The 22,831-nt window shown below is 41.6% G+C and overlaps 1 protein-coding gene across 9 annotated transcripts in view; it reads right to left on the bottom strand.

The window, feature by feature from the left end:
- SETD5 (SET domain containing 5) overlaps nt 1-22,831 on the bottom strand; it is a 106,426-nt gene that overhangs the window by 26,087 nt on the left and 57,508 nt on the right. Inside the window, exons 1-8 of one of the 9 annotated variants that reach the window (XM_056524677.1) lie at nt 17,827-17,845; nt 14,175-14,280; nt 13,757-13,869; nt 10,127-10,356; nt 9,943-10,001; nt 6,850-7,037; nt 2,396-2,434; nt 1,078-1,320 (exon numbers count right to left, since the gene is read on the bottom strand). In XM_056524677.1, the coding sequence (XP_056380652.1) occupies nt 1,078-1,320; nt 2,396-2,434; nt 6,850-7,037; nt 9,943-10,001; nt 10,127-10,356; nt 13,757-13,864 (867 nt within the window). In that variant the 5' untranslated portion in view covers nt 13,865-13,869; nt 14,175-14,280; nt 17,827-17,845. Of the gene's footprint in view, nt 1-1,077; nt 1,321-2,395; nt 2,435-6,849; nt 7,038-9,942; nt 10,002-10,126; nt 10,357-13,756; nt 13,870-14,174; nt 14,281-15,378; nt 15,583-17,826; nt 18,011-22,831 lie in introns of those variants that run through there. The other 8 variants (XM_056524682.1, XM_056524678.1, XM_056524679.1 and 5 more) reach the window with 8 other exon arrangements.

The following is a 22,831-nucleotide window of genomic DNA, read 5'->3' as shown; positions in this document are numbered from 1 at the left end:
TGTGTCCAGCCTCATCCAATCATAGCTCCTCTCACACTTAACTGCCATATGCTGTTGGTTGGACACACACCCTCAGCACTCCAGGCTGCACTTCCTGTGTTTGGACCTCAGTCCTAAGTCTGTGTATAAGATGGGGGAAAATGTGCTCTTGAGCTTTTTATTAAGCACAAACATAGAAAACTTTTTTAACCAAAGTATATTAGAAATCTTTTTTTTATTTACCATAAGAAGTGCAATAGCAAAAATTTGTTTTAATGAGAGTGCCCATTTAAAAGTAAATGTGTCATCAGAAAATTACTTATGTGTAAATACATTTTTGATATAAACCAGATTTTTTAAACATTGTTGGTAATGTATTTTCTAGTTTTCCATTTTACCACCTATATTTAAAAAAAAAAAAAATCCTGAAATATTGCAGTTTCCATTCTTGCCACAAGGCCAAAAACTACACACTAAAACTCAATGTCCAGTATAGATCACTACCCAGCGGTGCCCTCCTTATCACAGAATTATAGTAAAAGTTGACGACAGTATATAAATAAATGAGAGCTACACACAATAGATGTTGCTCATAGGTCAGCCTGTCCCTACCTGTAGAATGACCTCTAGAGATGAGCGAACTTACAGTAATTCGATTTGTCACAAACTTCTCGGCTCGGCAGTTGCTGACTTTAGCCTTCATAAATTAGTTCAGCTTTCAGGTGCTCTGGTGGGCTGGAGACTCTGTATCCACCTTCTCCAGTCCACCGGAGCACCTGAAATCTGAACTAATTTATGCAGGCTAAAGTCAGCAACTGCCGAGCCGAGAAGTTTGTGACGAATCGAATTACTGGAAGATCGCTCCTCTCCAATGACATCTGAGTAATGTTTCCAATTTATGTAAATGGGACAGGTCCTGTCTATTGTCAGCTAGGTCCATGGGTCCTGCTGTAAAGCATCTCTATCAGGCAGGATGGCAGCCCGTTTAGTAACGTACAAAATGTCAAAAAAAAAAAAAAAAACACATCTAAGTGATACTTTTTATTTTTAAGGGAATGTAAAACATGAAAAGAGAAAGAGCCGCAATACACTCTATACCTGCATCTGAGATCCTACGACCGTGTTATTACAAGACAGTTCGGACTTCTTTATGGTTTCAGGCATCTCTGCTTTGCCAACCAGCTCTTTGTTAGCGCGTACATGCCTCTCCAGAAGGTTCTGCATATCTGCACTATATTGGTTAGTAAATGCCTCCTCATACTGGTCCGTCCAAAGCCTGATCCGGTTCTCCCAACCCTCTGTGGTATTTTCATCCAATGTGGGAGCATCTGAAGGAGAGTTCTGGAAGAAACAAATAGCAAGTTAACTTAACAGCTATCCATACAGAAAGATTTCCTACAAAAACTATTACCTCCTGATGCTTAAATAGTACAGAAGAAAAATGTTAATGAAATGTGATTAAGCATATCAAGTATTCACCTCTAAGTTGTCTATTAACTACGTAAAGGCCAAAGCGCATGACTAACATTTGCCAGGGCTTTTCGTGCAATACATATTGTAGCATATATGGAGGTAGCAGGTGTTTGTATAACAACTGATAAATGTCAGAAAGCTTCATCATAAAAAACACAAATCCACAGAATATCTGATTTTTTTTTTAGTGTTTTACTGTGTACATGTCATTTAACAAAATATTTACACCATGTGGGTCTTTGTCAAACCTGCTACATTCTGAGAAGGACTGAGTGGAATGCTGGACTACCTTTTTTGTTAGAGAGACATGTCAAAAGTTTTGACTCTACCATTTAGAAAAGTACCAAGGAGAAACAAGCAAGAGAAACTCCATAGACTTCTTGAATCCACTGCCTGCAGCAAGGAGAAGCCTGCTTACTCCAGGGATCTTGGGGGTCTAAGCAGCCAGACACAGACCAATCAAAATTTTTGCCATGTCTCTGATGTAAAAATGTTTTTTTCAAATGACAGTAAAACCTTTAAATTCTGAGAACACCTATGACATGAAAAAGAAGATTTTTATAGGAGTGTCATTTGTTTATTTAAAACAACAGGTTTTCCGGTTGGAATCTTATTTTTTGATATATAGTGCAAACATATTTCATTGCACAATGAGGTTGATATGTACATTCCAAATTAACTTGTCAGTGTTTTTAGAGTGTGGAAACAAAACCTGGACCTGTACCAGGAGTAAAACCCACAAACATGAAGAACATACAGGCTCCATGCAGATATTGCCGTTGGAGATGCTACCCCCAAATCATCATTCCTTTACTCATTTCAAAGAAAACTAAGTAGAAAGTTGCTTCATTTTGCATTTAGTAAGCAAATTACCAATACAAAACATTTCAGAGCAAAGGTGTCCCATAACCTTTGAAGACTACTAGGATAATGAGGGACTCACCTTCATGCGTAAAGACTTGCGGGAACCTTCCCGAAAAGCCTAAAACAATCAAAACATAGTAACAGTTAAAAATCTACCCTAGAGTAATCACATAAGACTACACCACTGACAATCACTGCACATTAATTGCAAACCATGTTCCTTACTGTGTACAGATTAAGAGGAATCTGTGCAGAAACTAAGATCTGTGTCCAAGGCTCCTGTACTGAGTAAGGACAATTTTGATGAAACTCTCCTACTTTAACTACAAAGCAAGGCTCCCATACTAACCATGGGAAGCACAAGTAATGTCCAGATCTCTGTGCCCCTGCTGCAATAGCTTTGAAACTCATACTGTAAATTGTTGGCCTAACAAATGCTGCTAACATCTATTTTTTCCAATTATAATACTAGTGTGACGGGTACCATTGCTTAAAGTGTGTACTACTTTTTTAAGAGAAAACAGCAGTATCAGAATAGACCATATCCAATCATTTCGATCTGCTTCCGTGGAGAATGGCCAACTATGAACCACTTAAGAAAGAAATGTCTGATTAGAAGTGATTCAGGATAGGCCATCAATATGACATCGGCAGCTGTAAAATTTTAGGCACTCTTGGCGATTAGGTGTTTAAAGGCAAAGTGCCACTTGTGCAAGTGTTGCGGCCTCTTTGAAGTTTACATCAGCTCATAGTTGCAGGTGTCAAACTATGGCCCCAATTTACTAAGTGTTGGGTTTTTTAGCTTCTTGGGGACTAAGGGTGTACAGGTACGCCCTTGCTCCCTGGTACTTAAGGACCAAGGAGGTAGTTGTACGTCAGTGGGAATTTTCGTTCCTCGCCGCACGGCAGGCGGGACCGGGATGATTGCTGAAATCATTCAGCAGGCATCCCGTGCAGCAAATCGCCGATCAATTCCGATCGGCAACTTGCTGCTATTCTGGGCTGATCGGGTCTGATGACCCAATAGCCCGGAAAATAGGGATGATCGGAGCTGTCAGAGACAGCCCCGATCATCCTAGAGGATAGGAGCGAGGTGGCAGGTGGCGACGGGACAGGACATTCCCCCGCTCTGCCCTCCCCTGGGTGTTGGGGCAGAGCGGGGAAAGATGGCGGCGGCCGTTACCTGGGGACCGGCAGCAGTCACACGGGGACCAGGACCGAAGGCAGGCAAGTGGTGCTGCTGTGTCAGATGCTGCAGTGAAGATTGCCTTGATCTTCATTGCAGCTTCTAGAAGTTCCAAAACTACAACTCCCAGCATGCCCAGAGCATCTGGCTGTCTGGGCATGCTGGGAGTTTTAGTTTTGCAACATCTGGAGGGCCAGTTTGGAAACCACTGTGCAGCGGTCTCCAAACTGTGTCCTTCCAGATGGTGCAAAATTACAACTCTCAGCATGCCCAGACAGTCTAGACATGCTGGGAGTTGTAGTTTGTTACATCTGGCCCTTCAGATGTTGCAGAACTACAACTCCCAGCATGCCTGGACAGTCTCAGCATGCTGGGAGTTGAAGTTTTGCAACATCTGGAGGGCTACACTTTGGAGACCACTACACAGTGGTCCCAAAACTGTTATTCAGTTATTGCGTAACTACAACTCCCAACATGTCCTTCGGCTGTCTGGGCATGCTGGGAGATGGGGTATTGCAACAACTGGAGGCACACTGGTTGGGAAACCTTGGATTTTTCCTAACTCAGTGTTTCCCAACCAGTGTGCCTCCACCTGTTGCATAACTACAACTCCCAGCATGCACGTTCTGTCAGTGCATGCTGGGAGTTGTAGTTAAGCCCCCCCCCAATGTGAATGTACAAGGTAAATTTACACAGGCAGGGGTTTACAGAAAGTTTCCCGCATCAAGTTTGAGATGCGGCAAATATTCCCCTGCAGCTGGAAACACACTGTAAACCTCCTCCGTCCGTGTAAATGTACCCTAAAAACACTACACTACATTAAACCCTAAATAAAAAGAGTGAAACACTACACCCTTACACTGTGCCCCCCGCCCCCACAATAAAAATAAACATCTTGTATGTCAGTTTTTCCAAAATGGAGTCTCCAGCTGTTGCAAAATAACTCCCAGTATTGCCAGACAGCTATTGACTGTCCAAGCATGTTGGGAGTTTTGCAACAGCTGGAGGCACCCTGTTTGGGGAAAACTGACGTACAGTATTTTTGGTGGCGGAGGCAAGTGTAACACTTGCATCCGGGTACACCCCTATGAAAAACCCTAATTTAGGCCTCAAATGCACATGGTGCTCTCTCACTTCGGAGCCCTGTCGTATTTCAAGGCAACAGTTGAGGGCCACATATGGGGCATCTCCGTACTCGGGAGAAATTGCTCTACAAATTTTTGGTTGCCTTTTCTCTTCTACCTCTTATGAAAATGTGAAGTTGGGGTCTATACCAGCATGTTAGTGTAATTTTTTTTACACCAACATGCTGGTGTTGCCCCATACTTTTCATTTTTATAAGAGGTAAATGAAAAAAAAAAACAAATTTTTTAACACACTTTCTCCCAAGTACGGAAATACCCCATATGTGGACGTAAAATGCTCTGCGGATGCACAACAAGGCTCAGGAGTGAGAGCGCACCATGTACATTTGAGGCCTAAACTGGTGATTTGCACAGGGGTGGCGGCTGGTTACAGCAGTTCTGACAAGCGAAAAAAAAATAAACACCCACATGTGACCCCATTTCGGAAACTACACCCTTACGGAACATAAGGGGTACAGTGAGCATTTACACCCCACAGGTGTCTGACAGATTTTTGGAACAGTGGTCTGTGAAATCGAAGAATGTAATATATCATTTGCACAACCCACAGTTACAAAGATCTGTCAAACTCTGTCAAGAGAAATGGAGTTTTAAATTTTGTGGGACATTTTCACCTATTACCCCTTGTGAAAATGAAAAATCTGGGGTAACAGCATTTTTGGGGGAAAAATTAACATTTTTCATTTTCACGTCCAACTTTATTGAAAATTCGTGGGGTGTTTTTTGCTGTTCTGGCACCATGGGAGCTTCCTAAATGCAACATTCCCCCAAAAACCATTTCATCAAAATTTGCTCTTTAAAATCTATTTTCGCTCCTTCTCTTCTGAGCCCTCTAGTGCACCCACAAAGCACTTTACATCCACATATGAGGTATTTCCTTACTAGAGAGAAATTGGGTTACATATTTTGGAGGGCTTTTTCTACTTTTATAAAAAATAAATAAATATGGGTCTACAAGAACAAGTTAGTGTAAAAAATGCAGATTTAGATTTTTCTCCTCCACTTTGCTGCTATTCTTGTGAAACATCTAAAGGAAAAATGCAGATTTTGAAATTTCCGTGAAAATTTTAAAAATTGCTGCTATACTTTAAAACCCTATGATGTCTTCAAAAAGTAAAAACATGTCAATTTTATGATGTCAACATAAAGTAAACATTGTATTTGTGAATCAATATATAATTTGTAAAATCCATTTTCCTTGCAAGCAGAGAATTTCAAAGTTAGAAAAATGCAAAATTTTCAAAGTTTCATGAAAGTTTGAGATTTTTCACCAAAAAAGGATGCAAATAACGACGAAAATTTTCCATTATGTTAAAGTACAATATGTCACGAAAAAAACAATCTCGGAATCATAATGAAAGGTAAAAGAATTCCAGAGTTAGAGGATAAGTTAGGGGATAAGTTAGGGGATAAGTTAGGGGATAAGTTGCAGATCGCAGGGGGTCCGACCGCTGGGGCCCCCCGTGATCTCCTGTACAGGGCCCGGGCAGCCCGTGCGAAGGGGGCGTGTCGACCTCCGCATGAAGCGGCGGCCGACTCGCCCCCTCAATACAACTATGGCAGAGCCGGAGCGCTGCCTTCGGCAATCACCGGCTCTGCCATAGCGATGTATTGAGGGGGCGTGTCGGACGCCGCTTCGTGCGGGGGTCGACACCCGAAATCTGTCCGGAGAGCCGGGGCCCCTTACAGAGAGATTGCAGGGGGCCCCAGCGGTCTTTTTCTAGTTTGAATGCTTATTTTGGTGCAATGTGCCACAAATTCTCGGCACAATTTGTGGCACATGGTTACACATTGTGGCACAAAACCCAACAAAAGCATGTAGTTATGTTTACAATAGTAAATCAGGGCCTGTAAGTAGCAGCCTTGCAAAACACTGCAGTGTTTTCGCATTCAATTAACCGTGACAAGGCGGCATAACATTTCTTGCTTAACTGCTAGAAATTGCAGCAATTGTAAGTATTAGCCGAGGTAAACATCACAATGGCTGCAACACTTACAATTGGCACCTTCAAAGCACTGATCATTGGGCATGCCAGTGATCTAATATTGATAGTCTACCCTGAGCAAACGCATGGATAACCTTTAAAAAACAGATTTTGTGCCAGCTTTGTCTGCATATTTAACATTTTTTGATTGTTAAACTATATAGAAGTAGAACTTTAATTAGAACACAGATTTATTGTAAACAAAATGTTATCCTACCTTAATTTTTTTGGTTTTGGGGGTATTACGAGCCTTTTCAGTACTTTTTTTCCTCTTTTTTGGTTTATTTCTCCGCACTCTGTTGACCGTGAGTGTGATGCTTGTTGGTGTATGCTGAGTAGCTGTATAAAGGACTGTTGATGGAGACAGTTCCTCATCCCAACTCTCAGTAGCACTACTCTCACCCCCTATAAAGAAGAAATACTTTGAATAAATTCCACACATTTTTGCACACATGAACATTTAAAGGGGTATTCACATATATTATTCTTTTGATATCTCTTAGGATATGCTATCATTTGTTTGGTCAGGCATAAACCTCTGGGACCCCTAACAATCCTGAGAAAGATGTAATTCGGCCATTTGACTGTGTAAGGGAAGTGCTGCTGATCCCATTACTTGAATTCAGATGCACAGTGGACGGGGCAGGTGTGGTGCACAGGTTAGGAGTCAACTCCGCTCTGCAGACATTTCTTTTAAGGATAATGGGGGGTCCCCGGCTAGATTGTGCCAGTAGATCTCCTATAGTGTGCTACTGTTCTCTCGACATGGAGAATGGGGGGGGGGGGTTACCGGGAGGTGTGCATGTATGAGTGGATGTGTGTTTGTCTTTGCTGGGCTTTCTCTGGATGGGTCTCAGATGCCCCCTCCCTTACTGCTGTTGGATGATTATATATGTATTGCTCCCTGTCATTACGGTGGTGTCGGTGTCTGGGACCTAAGGAGGGTGTTGTTTATGTTTACCTTGTTGGTTATGTTTGTTAATTAACATTCAAAATGAAATACTTTATAAAAAATAAAAATAAAAAAAAAGGATAATAGGAGGGATCAGACTCCAACAATCAAAGTTACGGCATATACTAGCAATAAGCCATCACATGATGAGATGAAATAACCAACTCTAAAATCTATGAGAGTCCTGATGTGACAAGTTTTCGGCTTCTAGAAGAAAACATTTTTTAAGCAGTGACTACAAGCAGAGATCTACAAGCAGAAAGCAATTGAGGAAAATTATATTACACAGCTGCAAAACTTAATTTTATAAGGACAAACTTTTAATAAACATTCACAAAGCCCCACATTTGGAGGTTCGATGAGGATCCATATATTCTTTGCGTAATGTACTTTCTGACAAGACAACCAGCGTAGCATGTAGAGCTGTTTTTCCTGTCAAACTGACAAGTGCCGCAGTGGAACCTTAACCCCTTAAGGACTCAGGGTTTTTCCGTTTTTGCACTTTCGTTTTTTCCTCCTTACCTTTTAAAAATCATAACCCTTTTAATTTTCCACCTAAAAATCCATATTATGGCTTATTTTTTGCGTCGCCAATTGTACTTTGCAGTGACATTAGTCATTTTACCCAAAAATGCACGGCGAAACTGCAAAAAAAAATCATTGTGCGACAAAATCGAAAAAAAACGCCATTTTGTAAATTTTGGGGGCTTTCGTTTTTACGCAGTGCATATTTCAGTACAAATTACACCTTTTCATTATTCTGTAGGTCCATACGGTTAAAATGATGCCCTACTTATATAGGTTTGATTTTGTCGCACTTCTGGAAAAAATCATAACTACATGCAGGAAAATTTATCCGTTTAAAAATGTCCTCTTCTGACCCCTATAACTTTTTTAGTTTTCCACGTACAGGGCGGTATGAGGACTCATTTTTTGCGCCGTGATCCTATCGGTATGATTTTTGTTTTGATCGGACTTTTTGATCACTTTTTATTCATTTTTTTTAATGGTATAAAAAGTGACCAAAATACGCTTTTTTGGACTTTGGAATTTTTTTGCGCGTACGCCTTTGACCGTGCGGTTTAATTAATTATATATTTTTATAGTTCGGACATTTACGCATGCGGCGATACCACATATGTTTATTTTTTTTTTACACGGTTTTATTTTTTTATGGGAAAAGGGGGGTGATTCAAACTTTTATTAGGGAAGGGGTTAAATGACCTTTATTAACACTTTTTTTTTACTTTTTTTTTGCAGTGTTATAGGTCCCATAGGGACCTATAACACTGCACACACTGATCTCCTATGCTGATCACTGGCGTGCATTAACACGCCTGTGATCAGCGTTATCGGCGCTTGACTGCTCCTGCCTGGATCTCAGGCACGGAGCAGTCATTCGTCGATCGGACACCGAGGAGGCAGGTAAGGTCCCTGCCGGTGTCCGGTCAGCTGTTCGGGACGCCGCGATTTCACCGCGGCGTTCCCGAACAGCCCGACTGAGCAGCCTGGTCACTTTCAGTTTCACTTTAGAAGTGGCGGTCAGCTTTGACCGCCGCTTCTAAAGGGTTAATACCGCACATCGCTGCGATCGGCGATGTGTGGTATTAGCCGCGGGTCCCGGCCGTTGATGAGCGCCGGGACCGACGCGATATGATGCAGGATTGCGGCGCGATCCCGCTTCATATCGCGGGAGCCGGCGCAGGACGTAAATATACGTCCTGCGTCGTTAAGGGGTTAAAAGTGTACTAAGCTGCCCCAGCGTTTGGAACATTTTGTTCCGAACGCTTGGAGTGGGTGACAGGGGTCTTGACGTCCACCAAGTCAACTCCCAAACTCCCATAGACTTGCATTGTGGGGGTGTGGCCATGATGTCACGACCCCCGCCACCAAGCTTCTAAATGAGAGTGCTGCACAGAGCTTGCGGGGTCCCAGCGATCAGACATCTTATCCCATATCCTTTAGATAGGGGATAAGATGTCATGGGCAGAGAACCCCTTTAAGGCTCCCACTATAAGAGTCCTTTGGATGCCACTGATGTATGTTCTGTGATGGATCAGGTGCTAAGATCTGGTTTCTTTAATTGAAAACCCCAACATAAACGAACAGAGCTAACAACAACTTCAGTATACTGGTGATATCTGCTAAATACTCAACTATAGTTTTATACAGAAGATTAGTCTAGACCTGTTGATCAAAGTACTGGCTTGTCCAAAGGTAGATGGACACTTATTAGGACACTGGACCTTCAGCAAAAGGCACCTTAGTTCTTCCAACAATCTTATCTGTGAGGAGGATAGAGAACAAGGAAATGATCGGCTAAAATCCACTTTTCTGCTCGGTTAATGGTAGACTTACCAGACACATTGTCTTGCTTCCGACGATTCAGCTGAATAACTTTTCCTCTGTTTACACCCCTGAACATTGTGGGAAGGAGAGAAAGTTTTGTTAGTTTCTTCTAGCTGTTGTGTTTAACACTATATCAGAAAGATTGCAAATCAGCCTAAGGCAGCGCTTGGTAGTTAATATGGAGACAACCTACCTGCATTTCTCACATTTCACAAGAAATCCATCAGCAGAGTTATTGCAGTGGCACCAGTTGGGAATCCCCTCTCCTTCAGAAGAACTATCGCTATCTCCAGAATTCTCCTCGTCTTCAGGTGAGTGAACGCCATTGAGTTCTGCACGTGGGATTATAGCCTGAACAGGTGGAGATGCGGGTGGCGTTGGTGGTGGTGGAGCTCCATAATTGTGATCCTGTAAAGTGGGTGACTGGAGTTTAACCCAAACGTTTACAAAGTAAAAAATGAAGATAAATGGAAAACCTCCCTTTCTGATACAATGGAAACATGTTAATGTTCCACAATTATGCTCAGTAGTATCCTTTAAAAAATGTATGTGGTTTAATGTATACACATTCTGAAGTAGAACATTTTCAGATGTTAAAGGGGTACTCCCGTGGAAAACTTTTTTTTTATTTTTTTATCAACTGGTGCCAGAAAGTTTAACAGATTTGTAAATTACTTCTGTTAAAAAGATCTTAATCCTTCCAGTACTTTTTAGGGGCTATATACTACAGAAGAAATGCTTTTCTTTTTGGATTTCTCTGATGTCACGACCACAGTGCTCTCTGCTGACCTCTGCTGTCCATTTTTGGAACTGTCCAGAGCAGGAGAAAATCCCCATAGCAAACATATGCTGCTCTGGACAGTTCCTAAATTGGACAGCAGAGAGCACTGTGGTCGTGACATCAGAGAAATCCAAAAAGAAAAGAATTTCCTCTGTAGTATACAGCCCATAAAATGTACTGGAAGGATTAAGATTTTTTTTATAGAAGTAATTTACAAATCTGTTTAACTTTCTGGCACCAGTTGATTTAAAAATAAATAAATAAATAACTTTTCCACGGGATTACCCCTTTAAGTGTTAAACAGAATTATAAAACCATCGCTGATTTCTATATATATATATATATATATATATATATATATATATATATATATATAAAAAAGCAGGGGCAGACGAAGTTTTGTGAAGTATACAAGCTCAGCCGTCATGTCATAAAGAATCCCCCCAACTCATGAACAAGTCTATTGGTAGAAAGATGCAATTTTTTTCTAATCCTTTAAAGTGTACCTCCAATGTTGGCTCCAGTGGCAGGATATCAGTTTATATTTCCAGCCATCAGAACTTGAGACTAAAGCAAACAGGAGACATATTTGCTGGAAATCTCATGCAAGTCTATAGAAGTCTCTGCAAATCAGTTTCCTGATCATTTTAGTCTCGTACTGTGACGTGGCCAGCAAATTTAAAGGGGTATTCCAGGAAAAACTTTTTTTATATATCAACTGGCTCCAGAAAGTTAAACAGATTTGTAAATTACTTCTATTACAAAATCCTTAATCCTTTCAGTACTTATGAGCTTCTGAAGTGAAGGTTGTTCTTTTCTGTCTAAGTGCTCTCTGATGACACCTGTCTCGGGAAACACCCAGTTTAGAAGAGGTTTGCTATGGGGATTTGCTTCTAAACTGGGCGTTTCCCGAAACAGGTGTCATCAGAGAGCACTTAGATTTTTTTAATAGAAGTAATTTACAAATCTGTTTAACTTTCTGGAGCCAGTTGATATATAAAAAAAAGTTTTTTCCTGGATAACCCCTTTAATCAGATAAATAGACAATATGGGAGGGGCACAAGCATAACACTACTTTACTCCAATTCAGAGGTAGTTAATAGGAAAGATAGACAATGTGATTTCACAGAACCAAGAAGGGCTTTTTGCCCATATTATCCACTCTCACCACAGCTATTCCTTCAAAGCCATGTGTTTCATCCCAGCTCAGCTGAATCCAAACATTACTTCAGCTGGATTATGTGACCTCTGATTAACCACCATTTTTCTCATCCTGCTCTGTGCTCTGCTATCAATCCCATGATGCATCAGCACAGCATCACTTGGGCAGCTAAAGGCATTACCATCGCTGTCTGCTTGGAGGACAGTGTGAAACACTTACCTTTCTATATTCTCTTAAAGAGGACTTGTGGCCAACCCCACCTCCCCCAAATAAGATTGGAATATCATTTAATAGCTTAGGATGCCCTTGTCACACATTCTTCTGTTCATGTGATATGTTGGCTAATCTATGGTCTGACACTTCAGGGAATTAGTCACATGGGCAGGACTTAATTTTAATAATGGGAGTAGATATCAAGTGATGGGTGGGGTTCTACAGTAAGGAGTAGTGTACTTGGCATACACACCCCACAATGTACAACATTCACACCTCCTGACTTTATCCCGATCATCCGATAGACTCCCATTATTAAAATTAAGTTCACACCCATCTGACTGATTCCCCAAATTGTCAGAAAAATATTAACACTCATATTCCAGGAATGAAAGGGCGTAAAAAGGTATGTGATTAGGGCACACTTAGCTATTGTAAACCACCACTGCCTTTATTTTTATTATTTTTTTAATTCTCTACCTTGATATTGCTCTGTATTTTCTGCTCAGTCTCAGTCAAATTCACAAACAGGAAAGGGGCGTTACCCAGCAGGCGTGACATCATCTGAAGCCATACAGGGGTGAACTTCCTCCCTCTGCTACACACAGCCCAGAGCAGTTTAGTGTGTGCGATGAGCTATGATTGGTTAAGGCTGCACACATCCCCCTCAGCACTCCAGACTGCATTTCCTGGTTTTGGACTTCTGCCAGACCAGCAGGAGTCCAAAGTCTGTGCAAGAGATAGGGGGGAAGTGTGCTCTGGACAAGTAGGAAGACACCTAGTGGCAGCTTTTTAAAACACAAAACCTAGAAAACTTCATTTTTTTTAAACAAAGTGCAATAGCAAAACTTAGTTTTAATGAGAGTTCCCATTTAAATAAGCTGAGATACAATGGGGGAGATTTATCACAACCTGTGTAGAGGAAGAGTGGTGCAGCTGTCCACAGTAACCAGATTGCGTCTTTAATTTTTTTTAAATGTGGAAAAGTAAAGAAGCAACCTAACTGGTTGCTATGGGCAACAGAGCCACTCTTCCTCTGCACAGGTTTTGATAAATCTCCCCCAAAAAAGTATACAGTCAGGGAACATGAAATGTCATCTTTCCTATTATAACTGCTTGACAGAAGTTGTATAAAATCAGCATTAGTATCAGGACTGAGATAGGATTTCAACATTGAAGTTTAATATTGAGAGCGAACTGTCTAAAACTGATCAAACCAATGTGGCTGAGAGCAGCTATAGAGAAGCAGTGTTAACGAGGAGCTGTGGACAAGTCCTATAGAACTATTAAACACGGCTCTTCGGACAGGAGGCGCCCATTATTCATTGCATTATTTTAGGAATCAATTAATATATTGATTTACCACAAGCTTTGCGAGATGATTTACAACCAAGACATGAATGTAAAAACCTCAAAGTTGTAGCACTTTTTCGAATTATTTCATTTATATACTGTATTAATTTTCATGAGCAACTTCTACTATAGTTTTAAGAGGAGGAAAAAAAGTGGGAAAATTAAAGCCATTTTACCATCTTCTGATATCTTCCTAATTGTAAAGGCCAAAAGCCTACCTAATTGTATCAGTCTACAATTCCATATAGCGCAAACATCTCATTTTCATTGCCAGAAAGTGCTGTCGGAAACTGCTACCACCATCATTTACTTACATAGGGGTCACTGCGGCATTCACTGAGCATGCGTGGGATTCGGACTGAAGAGGGGACAGGTACTGGGTATCCACCCAGCTGTTTCATCATCAACATTAGGCCTGCCATGGACGCTGCGGGCACAGGTAACAAACAAGCAGGGGCAGATAGTTTTCACGTTCATTCCCAATCTTTTCTTATTTACACTATTTTATGTCAATTGCAGTTTTTCACGTTTCAACAGGTCCCCCACTTTAAAAGCATTCAGGGCCTATGTAACTGGGTACTTCCTTATAATATGCCAAGTTCAGTCACAGTATCAGAGATATACTATGTTGAAAAGATGAGATCAGGTAGAATCGGACTAGAGTTTTCAGGAGCAGAGGTTTTAGTAATCGGATGACCAATATCACTGTAAAAAGGGGTGTCTAGTACTTACTGCGTATGGCAGACCTCGATATCCGTGGCTCTGGCTGCCTGGGTAATTGTGAGTTGCATAGATATTCTTTCCGGTAACTGCTGGGCTAGCTTCAACTGATTCAGGGCTAAGAAGATACAATGAAAGCAATTAAAGAAAATATTGCCTCAATTGGTGCTACATATTGTCATAGATTTATGGAACATGTTATCGCAACCGAACTTAATAGACTTCAATGTTTTACTTAAAATTATTCAACTTAAATGGACACAGTCAAAAACTATTGATGTCAGAGACTTATCAAAGGTTTTGATTATTTTGGATTTGTTTGTTTAGACCCCAACCGGTCACAATACAAGTTGGGAGAAATACATGCTTAGCATCTGCTCTCTAGAGAGTTAGACCCGAAAATGTAAGCTTAAGATTTTTTTTAAAGACAGGTACTCTTTAAGGGTAGGGTCATACATAGCACGTACACAGCGTAGTTAACGTTCCAAGAAACCCGCTGTGAGTCCAGCTTGTCTAAGTATTGGCGTCATGTTCGTCCCACCTCCAAACTTTACTTTTAACATACGGCTGCAGCGGGGAAAGCCTTTTGTGTGTGGTCATAGCAAAAAAATGCTACGTATTTCCTGCTGCACATTGCATTTCTCGTAGCCTGAAATACACTGCGTATGCACTATGTGCGCTCCTACTTTTGAGGGGTATTTTATTTAAAAGTTATGTCTTTACCCACAGGATAGGGGATAACCAAGTCATCAGTGTGAAAATCACTTCTGGGAAGTAAATCCCAATCAGACACCCTTTCTTTCTCTTAAAATCCTAAATGGCCAGCACTTCTTCCCCCTCTCATCTGAACGTCTACAGGTTCAGCTGCATTTGTTTTATATATAACAGCACAATAGTCACAGGCAAGTTGCCCCGAAACTAATAAGTTGAGAAGGATTACTTTGAAGGAAGCAATGAAGACGGAATATCCTAAACCTAGAATCCTAACGCTACTAAACCAGTGTTTCCCAACCAGTGTGCCTCCAGCTGTTGCAAACCTACATCTCCCAGCATGCCCAGACAGCCTTCGGCTGTCTGGGCATGCTGGGAGTTGTAGTTTTGCAACAGCTGGAGGCACCCTGGTTGGGAAACACTGTACTAAACTAACACAGTTCTCGGTCATATCTTAGTGTATTTGAGAAAAATGTGGGTGAGCATCCTTTATGTGGGACAATACCATATTGTTCATTCTTTTGCCAGGACTTTGTCAGAATTGGAATTGTTAGAAGTCAAAGTTGCTTTTCTTTACCCAGACATATTACTGCTAAGCTGTGGACGTCAATTTTACGGAAGTGGAGGAGTCGCCATATTGGTTTGTCACTGTTTCAGCAGCGTCTCAGCAACTGAAGACAAACAGACAATACTTGGCACCAGACTGAGGTGGTGACAGTTTGTAGACGGCTGCTGCAAACTACAAAACAAATGATAGGTTAGGGCAGGGTCACATGGGGCGCATCTGCAATGTATTCCACGCTGCAAATGTGCCGAAGGCCGTCGGAGAAATCCACGACTACGAGCGGACACACAGAGCTACCCGGCCGCAGCCAAGAGCTCGCTCTGCAGTCCTCCTCTGACTGCCATCGGCTCATCCGCAGCGTGAACTCTACCAAAGAATCGCCCTGTGTGACCCTGCCCTTAGGCTGGATTCACAGTTTTTGGCTCCATTACACATGTTCCGTAACAGAACATTTCATTTTGTTGTATGTAAAAAGGAAGTAGATTACGCTATTACAGCGGTCTTCAAACTGTGGCCCTCCAGATGTTGCAAAACTACAACTCCCAGCATGCCCGGACAGCCAACGGCTGTCCAGGCATTCTGGGAATTGTAGTTTTGCAACATCTGGAGGACTACAGTTTGAAGACCACTGCGCTATTGTATACACCAAAAAGAGCACTGGGATCGCTGATTCTGCTGCATGGAATAACGCACATCGCTCTTCAATCGCATACATTTGGGTTGATCGCGCCTCCAGAAGTCACTGTGCTCTGGTGGTGCTATAGGGATCTCACAGCTTTACTCTAACTTTAGGATAGGTGGACCAATTCCATCCACAATTTACACAACACAATGGGGGAGATTTATCAAAACCTGTGCAGAGGGAAAGTAATTGAGTTGCCCATAGCTACCAATCAAATTGCTTCTTTAATTTTTAACAAGGCCTCAGCAAAATGAAAGAAGCGATCTGATTGGTTGCTATGGGCAACTAGGCAACTTTTCCTCTGCACAGGTTTTGATAAATCTCCCCCAATAGCCCTGGTTATTAATAACCAGCGTTTCAATCATACTATACTATTTATACTATGAACCCTGTCTATTGACTAACATTTTAGCTTCTCTATAAATAAAGAACATTATATTGTGTAATCCAGCATGACCTGTACAACGTGGTCTATGTATTCTAGTTATCAGGGCCATACAACCCGTAGCTATATCTGTGCTATAAATCAGTGGTTATGGACCCTTAAATTTTCCCACAAGCAAAATAGTGCTAAGTTTCTGTCAGATTTCTGATTGAGAAACAAAACGTACATCGCATTTTGTAAGAAAAGACTACAATAAAGAACATATATGTTTTTATAAATGAGAAAAAAATGAGTTAAGTGTTCCAGTAGGTGGCGCTCTAATACCATATGATGTGTCCTGCATTAGACACAGCCCTTACTCTTTGGGGAATGGAAAGATCCCCTAGCAGAAAATCCATTCTTAGAAATGAGGAAACACTCCTGTATTTACAACACAAATAAATAAAAAAAATGGATGCTGACAGATGACCTATTGCACAATTACAGTCCCTCAGCTAAAATAAGACGAATAGCGTCCAGCGCAGGCTTCTCCTTCCTCTCTACAGTTAATGACATGCCATTCGGTCCAGTAACCCAATCTTCAGAATTCCTATTAGGGATCGACCAATATCGGTTTTTTTTAGGGCCGATACCGATAATCGGTGGAGGTTAGGGCCGATAGCCGATAACTTATACCGATATTCCAGTATAAGTTATCGGCTATTTATCCCCCCGTGACACCGCTGCAGATCATTGATTTATCGCGGTGCGGTGGGGGCGGGGCATTATCGGCAAGGTAATTGCTGATACCGATAATGCCCAAAATCGTGATAATCGGTCGATCCCTAATTCCTATACAGAATCTCCAGGATCACTTGAGATAGGACTAATGGCAGACAACACTTGCATACTAACTAGTGCAGTGTTTTGCAACCAGGGTGCCTCCAGATGTTGCAAAACTACAACTCCCAGCATGCCTGGATAGCCTTTTGGACCATACGTAATACCGGTTTGCATCTTGAAATTAGTTTATAAAAAAAATTATGAGAAACTAGTTAATTTCATGAAGTCATTGTCAAGCTTTCAAGCAGCACATGGCACATCTGCAGGAAGTGTCATGTCTCAGTGTTGAGCTGTTTACCACGTCTACAGTAGAGCTCTGCAGCAGTTCTACTCCCCCAGTCCCTTGCTGCTGCTTCTACCTATATTCAGCAGACAAAGTCAAGGATCCTTAATTTCATCTACTCAGACCAATAAAGTTGTGATGTAAATGCGACCAAAAGCTCTCTTGGTTCCATCCTATCAATTAACAGGGATTACCATTAGACTGAAGACGACTTACTCTGATCCGGCGGCCATGTCTGAGTAGGATGTATCTGGTGTGGTGACTCCCAGAGGGATTACAATGCTCATGACGTCCGGCACTACGGTCGGAGAGAATCACGGGGTCGGAATCGCAGCGACTGACCACACCGAGGGCGGAGAGCCGCAAAGCGACGAGACACTCTTCACGGACATGAGGAAACCTACATAGGGGGAAAAAAAAAAAAGTTACCTGAGGTGTTAAACTACTTTATAAATAAAGTTACATAAATAGTGGGGTGAAGTCTTTTCCACCAAGTAAGGCTGGGTTCACACCACGTTTTCTTAAATACGGTTCCCGTATACGGTTTGGAGGAGGGGGCGGGGCTTAATCGCGGCGCCCGCACTCAGCCATATTTGGGAACTGTATTTAATGCAAGTCTATGAGCAGACCAGAGTGAACCGCAGCCTCCGGTCGGCTTCGTTTTCGGCCGTATGCGGTTTCCCGACCGCAGGCAAAAACGTGGTCGACGCATTAAATACGGTTCCCGAATACGGCTGAGCGCGGGCGCCGCGATTAAGCCCCGCCCCCTCCTCCAAACCGTATACGGGAACCGTATTTAAGAAAACGTGGTGTGAACCCAGCCTAACTTGGAGACACCCAACCGCTGCAGTGTGTTTTTAATTTCCAAATGGTTACATTTTCTTTAAAAAACAAAAATTTTGCTCCTCGAATTTTCTGATTATGTTAGGTGATAAGAAAATCTTATATCCCTCTACTAACACATTTTACATACCATTAGAACTAATTACTTTACATACATAGAGAGGCCATCTTGTGAGGGCTTGGGGTGGGGAGGTGCACTAAATATTTGCGTGCCAAACAGAAGCTAAAAAAACTAACACAAAATCAAGCCTGCGCCTGCGGAGATTCCTGTGGTCTCAAGCTGCACAATTCACAAGGCCGCCTTGCGCAGCACATTTTAAACATGACTGGTCTAGATTCCTAATGACATCCAGACAGCTTCAAAGGCGAACCACCATCCATTCACCAGATATAACTGGCTACAATCATGTCCCACAAACAGCAGTAAAGTTCCCTTTGTGTGTTATATTTAATGTGGACTACTAGGCACTTTGGCCATTCATACACATTAGATGTAACGTCAGCAGATGGACAAAACCATAGGACATATTATTTTAACCTGTCAGGTCCTTTGTTTTCCCAGGATAAGCAGTGTCATATGCAGGTCACGTTTAGCTCCCTGTAGACAACGGGGAAACAAAGTTGTCAACCAAACAATTTCTGCAGTAAAAAGTAAGGGGAGACTGGGCCAACAGGCATCCTAGGTGTATGGGCAGCTTTATAATATCCTTAAAGGGGTACTCCGCACCCCTAGACATCTTATTCCCTATCCAAAGGATAGGGGATAAGATGTCAGATCGCCAGGGTCCTGCTGCTGGGGCGGAGTCGTGAAGTCACACTCTTCCGCCATTGTGGTCGGGATCCGAAGCCTCCAGCATTGCTGGTGTGAGGTGGAAGCCGTAAAGGTGGGTGCTGCAGCCGAGATCCCGGGGGTCCCCAGCAGTGGGACCCCGGCGATCTGACATCTTAGATCTTAGACCCCTTTAAAGAGTACCTGTTATTTACAAAAAAACTTTACATATCAAAAGTTCTTCTGTCGTGGTCTCAGTGCTAAGACCTCCACCAATCAGGAGAACAGGTATGGATAAGTGCACGGTAGCAAACTTTGCTCCCCGACTCTCAGCATCTTTGTCTAACTCCCCATAAACTTATGGTTATGTTCACATGACGGAATGTCTGTGCAGAATGTCCCCTGATTTCAATGGGATTCTGCTGCACTGTGCACGCGGCGGCGTATCTGCCACAGAAATCCCAAGTCTAGCTTCTGCAGAAAGAACAGACATGTATATTTTTCATAGGACTTCACTAGAAAATGCACTGCCGTCATTTAAACGGTGCATTTCCAGGCACTCATAGCACCCGCCGTATTATTGTGTTTTCGGGTGAACATTCTGCCCATTTTATGCCGTGTGAACATGGCCTTATAGTGGAGCAGTGAGACAAAGCTTGTTGAGTGTGTTACCGCATGCTTATCCCCTCTGATGGGTGGGGGGTCCTTAGTAATAACTTGACATGTCTCGGTCATGTCAAGCTTTTTAAAATGACAGGCACTCTTTAATTCATTTGGTCTTTCATGCAGTCATCCCGAAAGAGAGATCTACAGTGACTGATTCATCTGGTGGTTTCTTTTTCCTCAATAAGTTTTCATATACTCTCTCAAGCATATTAAGAGAATTAGAGGGGCACATTTTACTGAGCTGTATCATCTCTGTTCTAGCTGCATCTACCGAAGACCATTTATTTAATGGAATTATCTTGTGGAAAGTACAAGTAAATGCAATCTGATATTTTGCAACCATGTATGATCTGGGTGGTAACGTTAAGACTTCCCCAAGTGATTGAGAAAATAATTGCAACATTGTAAGTGTCAAGTGCTAGGACTCCCGCCATTACTCAGACCACCGCCACCTATGACAATATGGAGCATCTCAACAAATAGAACTTTATCTGGAAAGAACAGAGACAAGTCAAAAAGTAATACAATAGCTAACAGACTGATGCTGGGTTCTTGCCAAAGCATCGAAAAGGTCTACAAATCTGCACTAATTGGATAATAACCAAAAATGCTGTATGCAACACAACATGGGTGCCCCATAGAGACCCTAAGCTGTAATGTAATCCTATTTTATTAAAACACTAATTTATTAGGGATCACATACACACAAGAGTGCCGAGTCCTTACAGCGCCTCAGCCCATATGCCCTCTGTATGCCATTGCTTTCTCCCATAGATGTAATGTGTCCTATCAAATGGTACATGGAGACCATACATGGGCCCATAAGAGATGGTGCCATATAACAGATCTGTACAATAGGGCCAGATAACATTAGCCTTAAAGGGAGTTATCCAAGATTAGAACATTTCTTAGAAGAACAGCTTTTTCACAACAGCACCAAACCTAACCTGTGTGCAGAATAAAACAAACCTGTTTCATTAACGTGCATGTCAGTTGGCTGCAATACCAATCACAAACTGAGGATAAGTGTGGTGCTGTTTCTGGGAGAAAGCAGCCATGTTTTTTTAAAGGGGTTATCCAGGAAAAAAAAATTCTATATATCAACTGGCTCCAGAAAGTTAAACAGATTTGTAAATTACTTCTATTAAAAAATCTTAATCCTTTCAGTACTTATGAGCTTCTGAAGTTAAGGTTGTTCTTTTCTGTCTAAGTGCTCTCTGATGACACCTGTCTCGGGAACCGCCCAGTTTAGAAGAGGTTTGCTATGGGGATTTGCTTGTAAACTGGGCGGTTCCCGAGACACGTGTCATCAGAGAGCACTTAGAAAAGAACAACCTTAACTTCAGAAGCTCATAAGTACTGAAAGGATTAAGATTTTTTAATAGAAGTAATTTACAAATCTGTTTATCTGGAGCCAGTTGATATATATATAAAAAAAGTTTTCCCCTGGATAACCCCTTTAAATCCTAGATAATCTCTTTAAAAGCTACATATTTTTTGTATGACCACACGGTCATCTTTCCTGCACATAACTCAGTCCCATTGCTGCTCAGAGTAAGTAGTTTAATGTGACTGCTGTCATTTTGCGGATGACAAGTGAAGTAAAAAATGGCTGGCAATCTGCTCTCGCTCTGGACAAAGGCTCTGTACAATGTCAGACCTTTTTTGTGTTCTCGGTTTTAATTAAAGCTACTGAAGGGGACATTGTATTTAAAAGCTTGTCTGTGCATGTGCTCACTATAAACCACTGTTTCCCAAACAGTGTGCCTCCAGCTGTTGCAAAACCCAGCATGCTGGGAGTTGTAGTTTTGCAACAGCTGGAGGCACACTGGTTGGGAAACAGTGCTATATACAGAGCGACATACTAAACATGTTACATTAGAAAAGAAAGTCATGGATGCTTTCTAGATGTAACCAATGATGTTTGTAAAAAAAAAAAAAAAAAGCAAATGGTGCAAAAAACTATTTTGCAAAAATTCCAGCTCCCAAAAGGTAAAATCCAAAATTTATTAAATCATATTAAAAGGATACCCAAAAATGTGAATAAAAACAGGCAGAAACGCTGGCGCATTTCAAACCGTGCAGTTCTTAGTCATGGCACCATGACTAAGAACTGCACGGTTGGAAACGAGTCAGCGTTTCTGCTTGTTTTTATTCTTCACATTTTTGGGTATCATTTTAATATGATTTAATAAATTTTGGATTTTACGTTTTGGGAGCTAGAATTTTTGGTAAATTGTTTTTTTGCACCATTTGCTTTTTTGGATACTGTTCACTCCAGGATTTGCGGCTTGGACATGTATTCCGTGCTTCCTCAACCATCTGAAATTCCTTCCTATCCAGTGATGTTCATAGGTGGTGAGCTGGTTCATTTCTCTTATTGACAATGATGTTTGTACAACTCCATCAAGCTGTGTCTTAAGTGACTACATAACTTACAAATCTTCATAAGTAGTTTGCATTTTCAACCCAAATAAAATGTAGCCAAGTACTTTTCCTTGCACTAAAACAACTACCCAACTTGGTGATATAAAAAGTCAGAGGAAATAAAACAACATATGAAGAGGAACATGTTTAGAATCAGCAGGATGCACATTGCTAGAACTATAAAACTATAAACCGGTTTGCCCACAAGAATCTTGGTCTCATTGTTGACTGCAGACATTTTTGATAACCTTTGTTAAGATTAGGCAAGATTTAAAAAAAAAATAAAAAGTCTGACAGGCTTCAAGAAGAAACATGTCGTAACTGTGATCCACCCTCCTCGGTGCTTGCATAAAGAGGCATAGAAATTCACTAGGCCAGGCTAAAGGTTTACCGCTCTATTTGTAAGAAGTTACAGTAAATGAGTAACTAAGGAAGAAAAACATTCCCAATGCAAATCAGCTCAAGAAATGAGACTGCACAGGGCAGATCTGATCTTGTTGTGGCGGTCAGTGCGTC

The sequence above is a fragment of the Hyla sarda genome, chromosome 6, assembly GCF_029499605.1.
Source record: "Hyla sarda isolate aHylSar1 chromosome 6, aHylSar1.hap1, whole genome shotgun sequence".
Classification (NCBI taxonomy): domain Eukaryota; kingdom Metazoa; phylum Chordata; class Amphibia; order Anura; family Hylidae; genus Hyla; species Hyla sarda.
The sequence above is the reverse complement of the archived record's forward strand: the minus strand, read 5'-3'. Positions and strand labels throughout refer to the sequence as shown.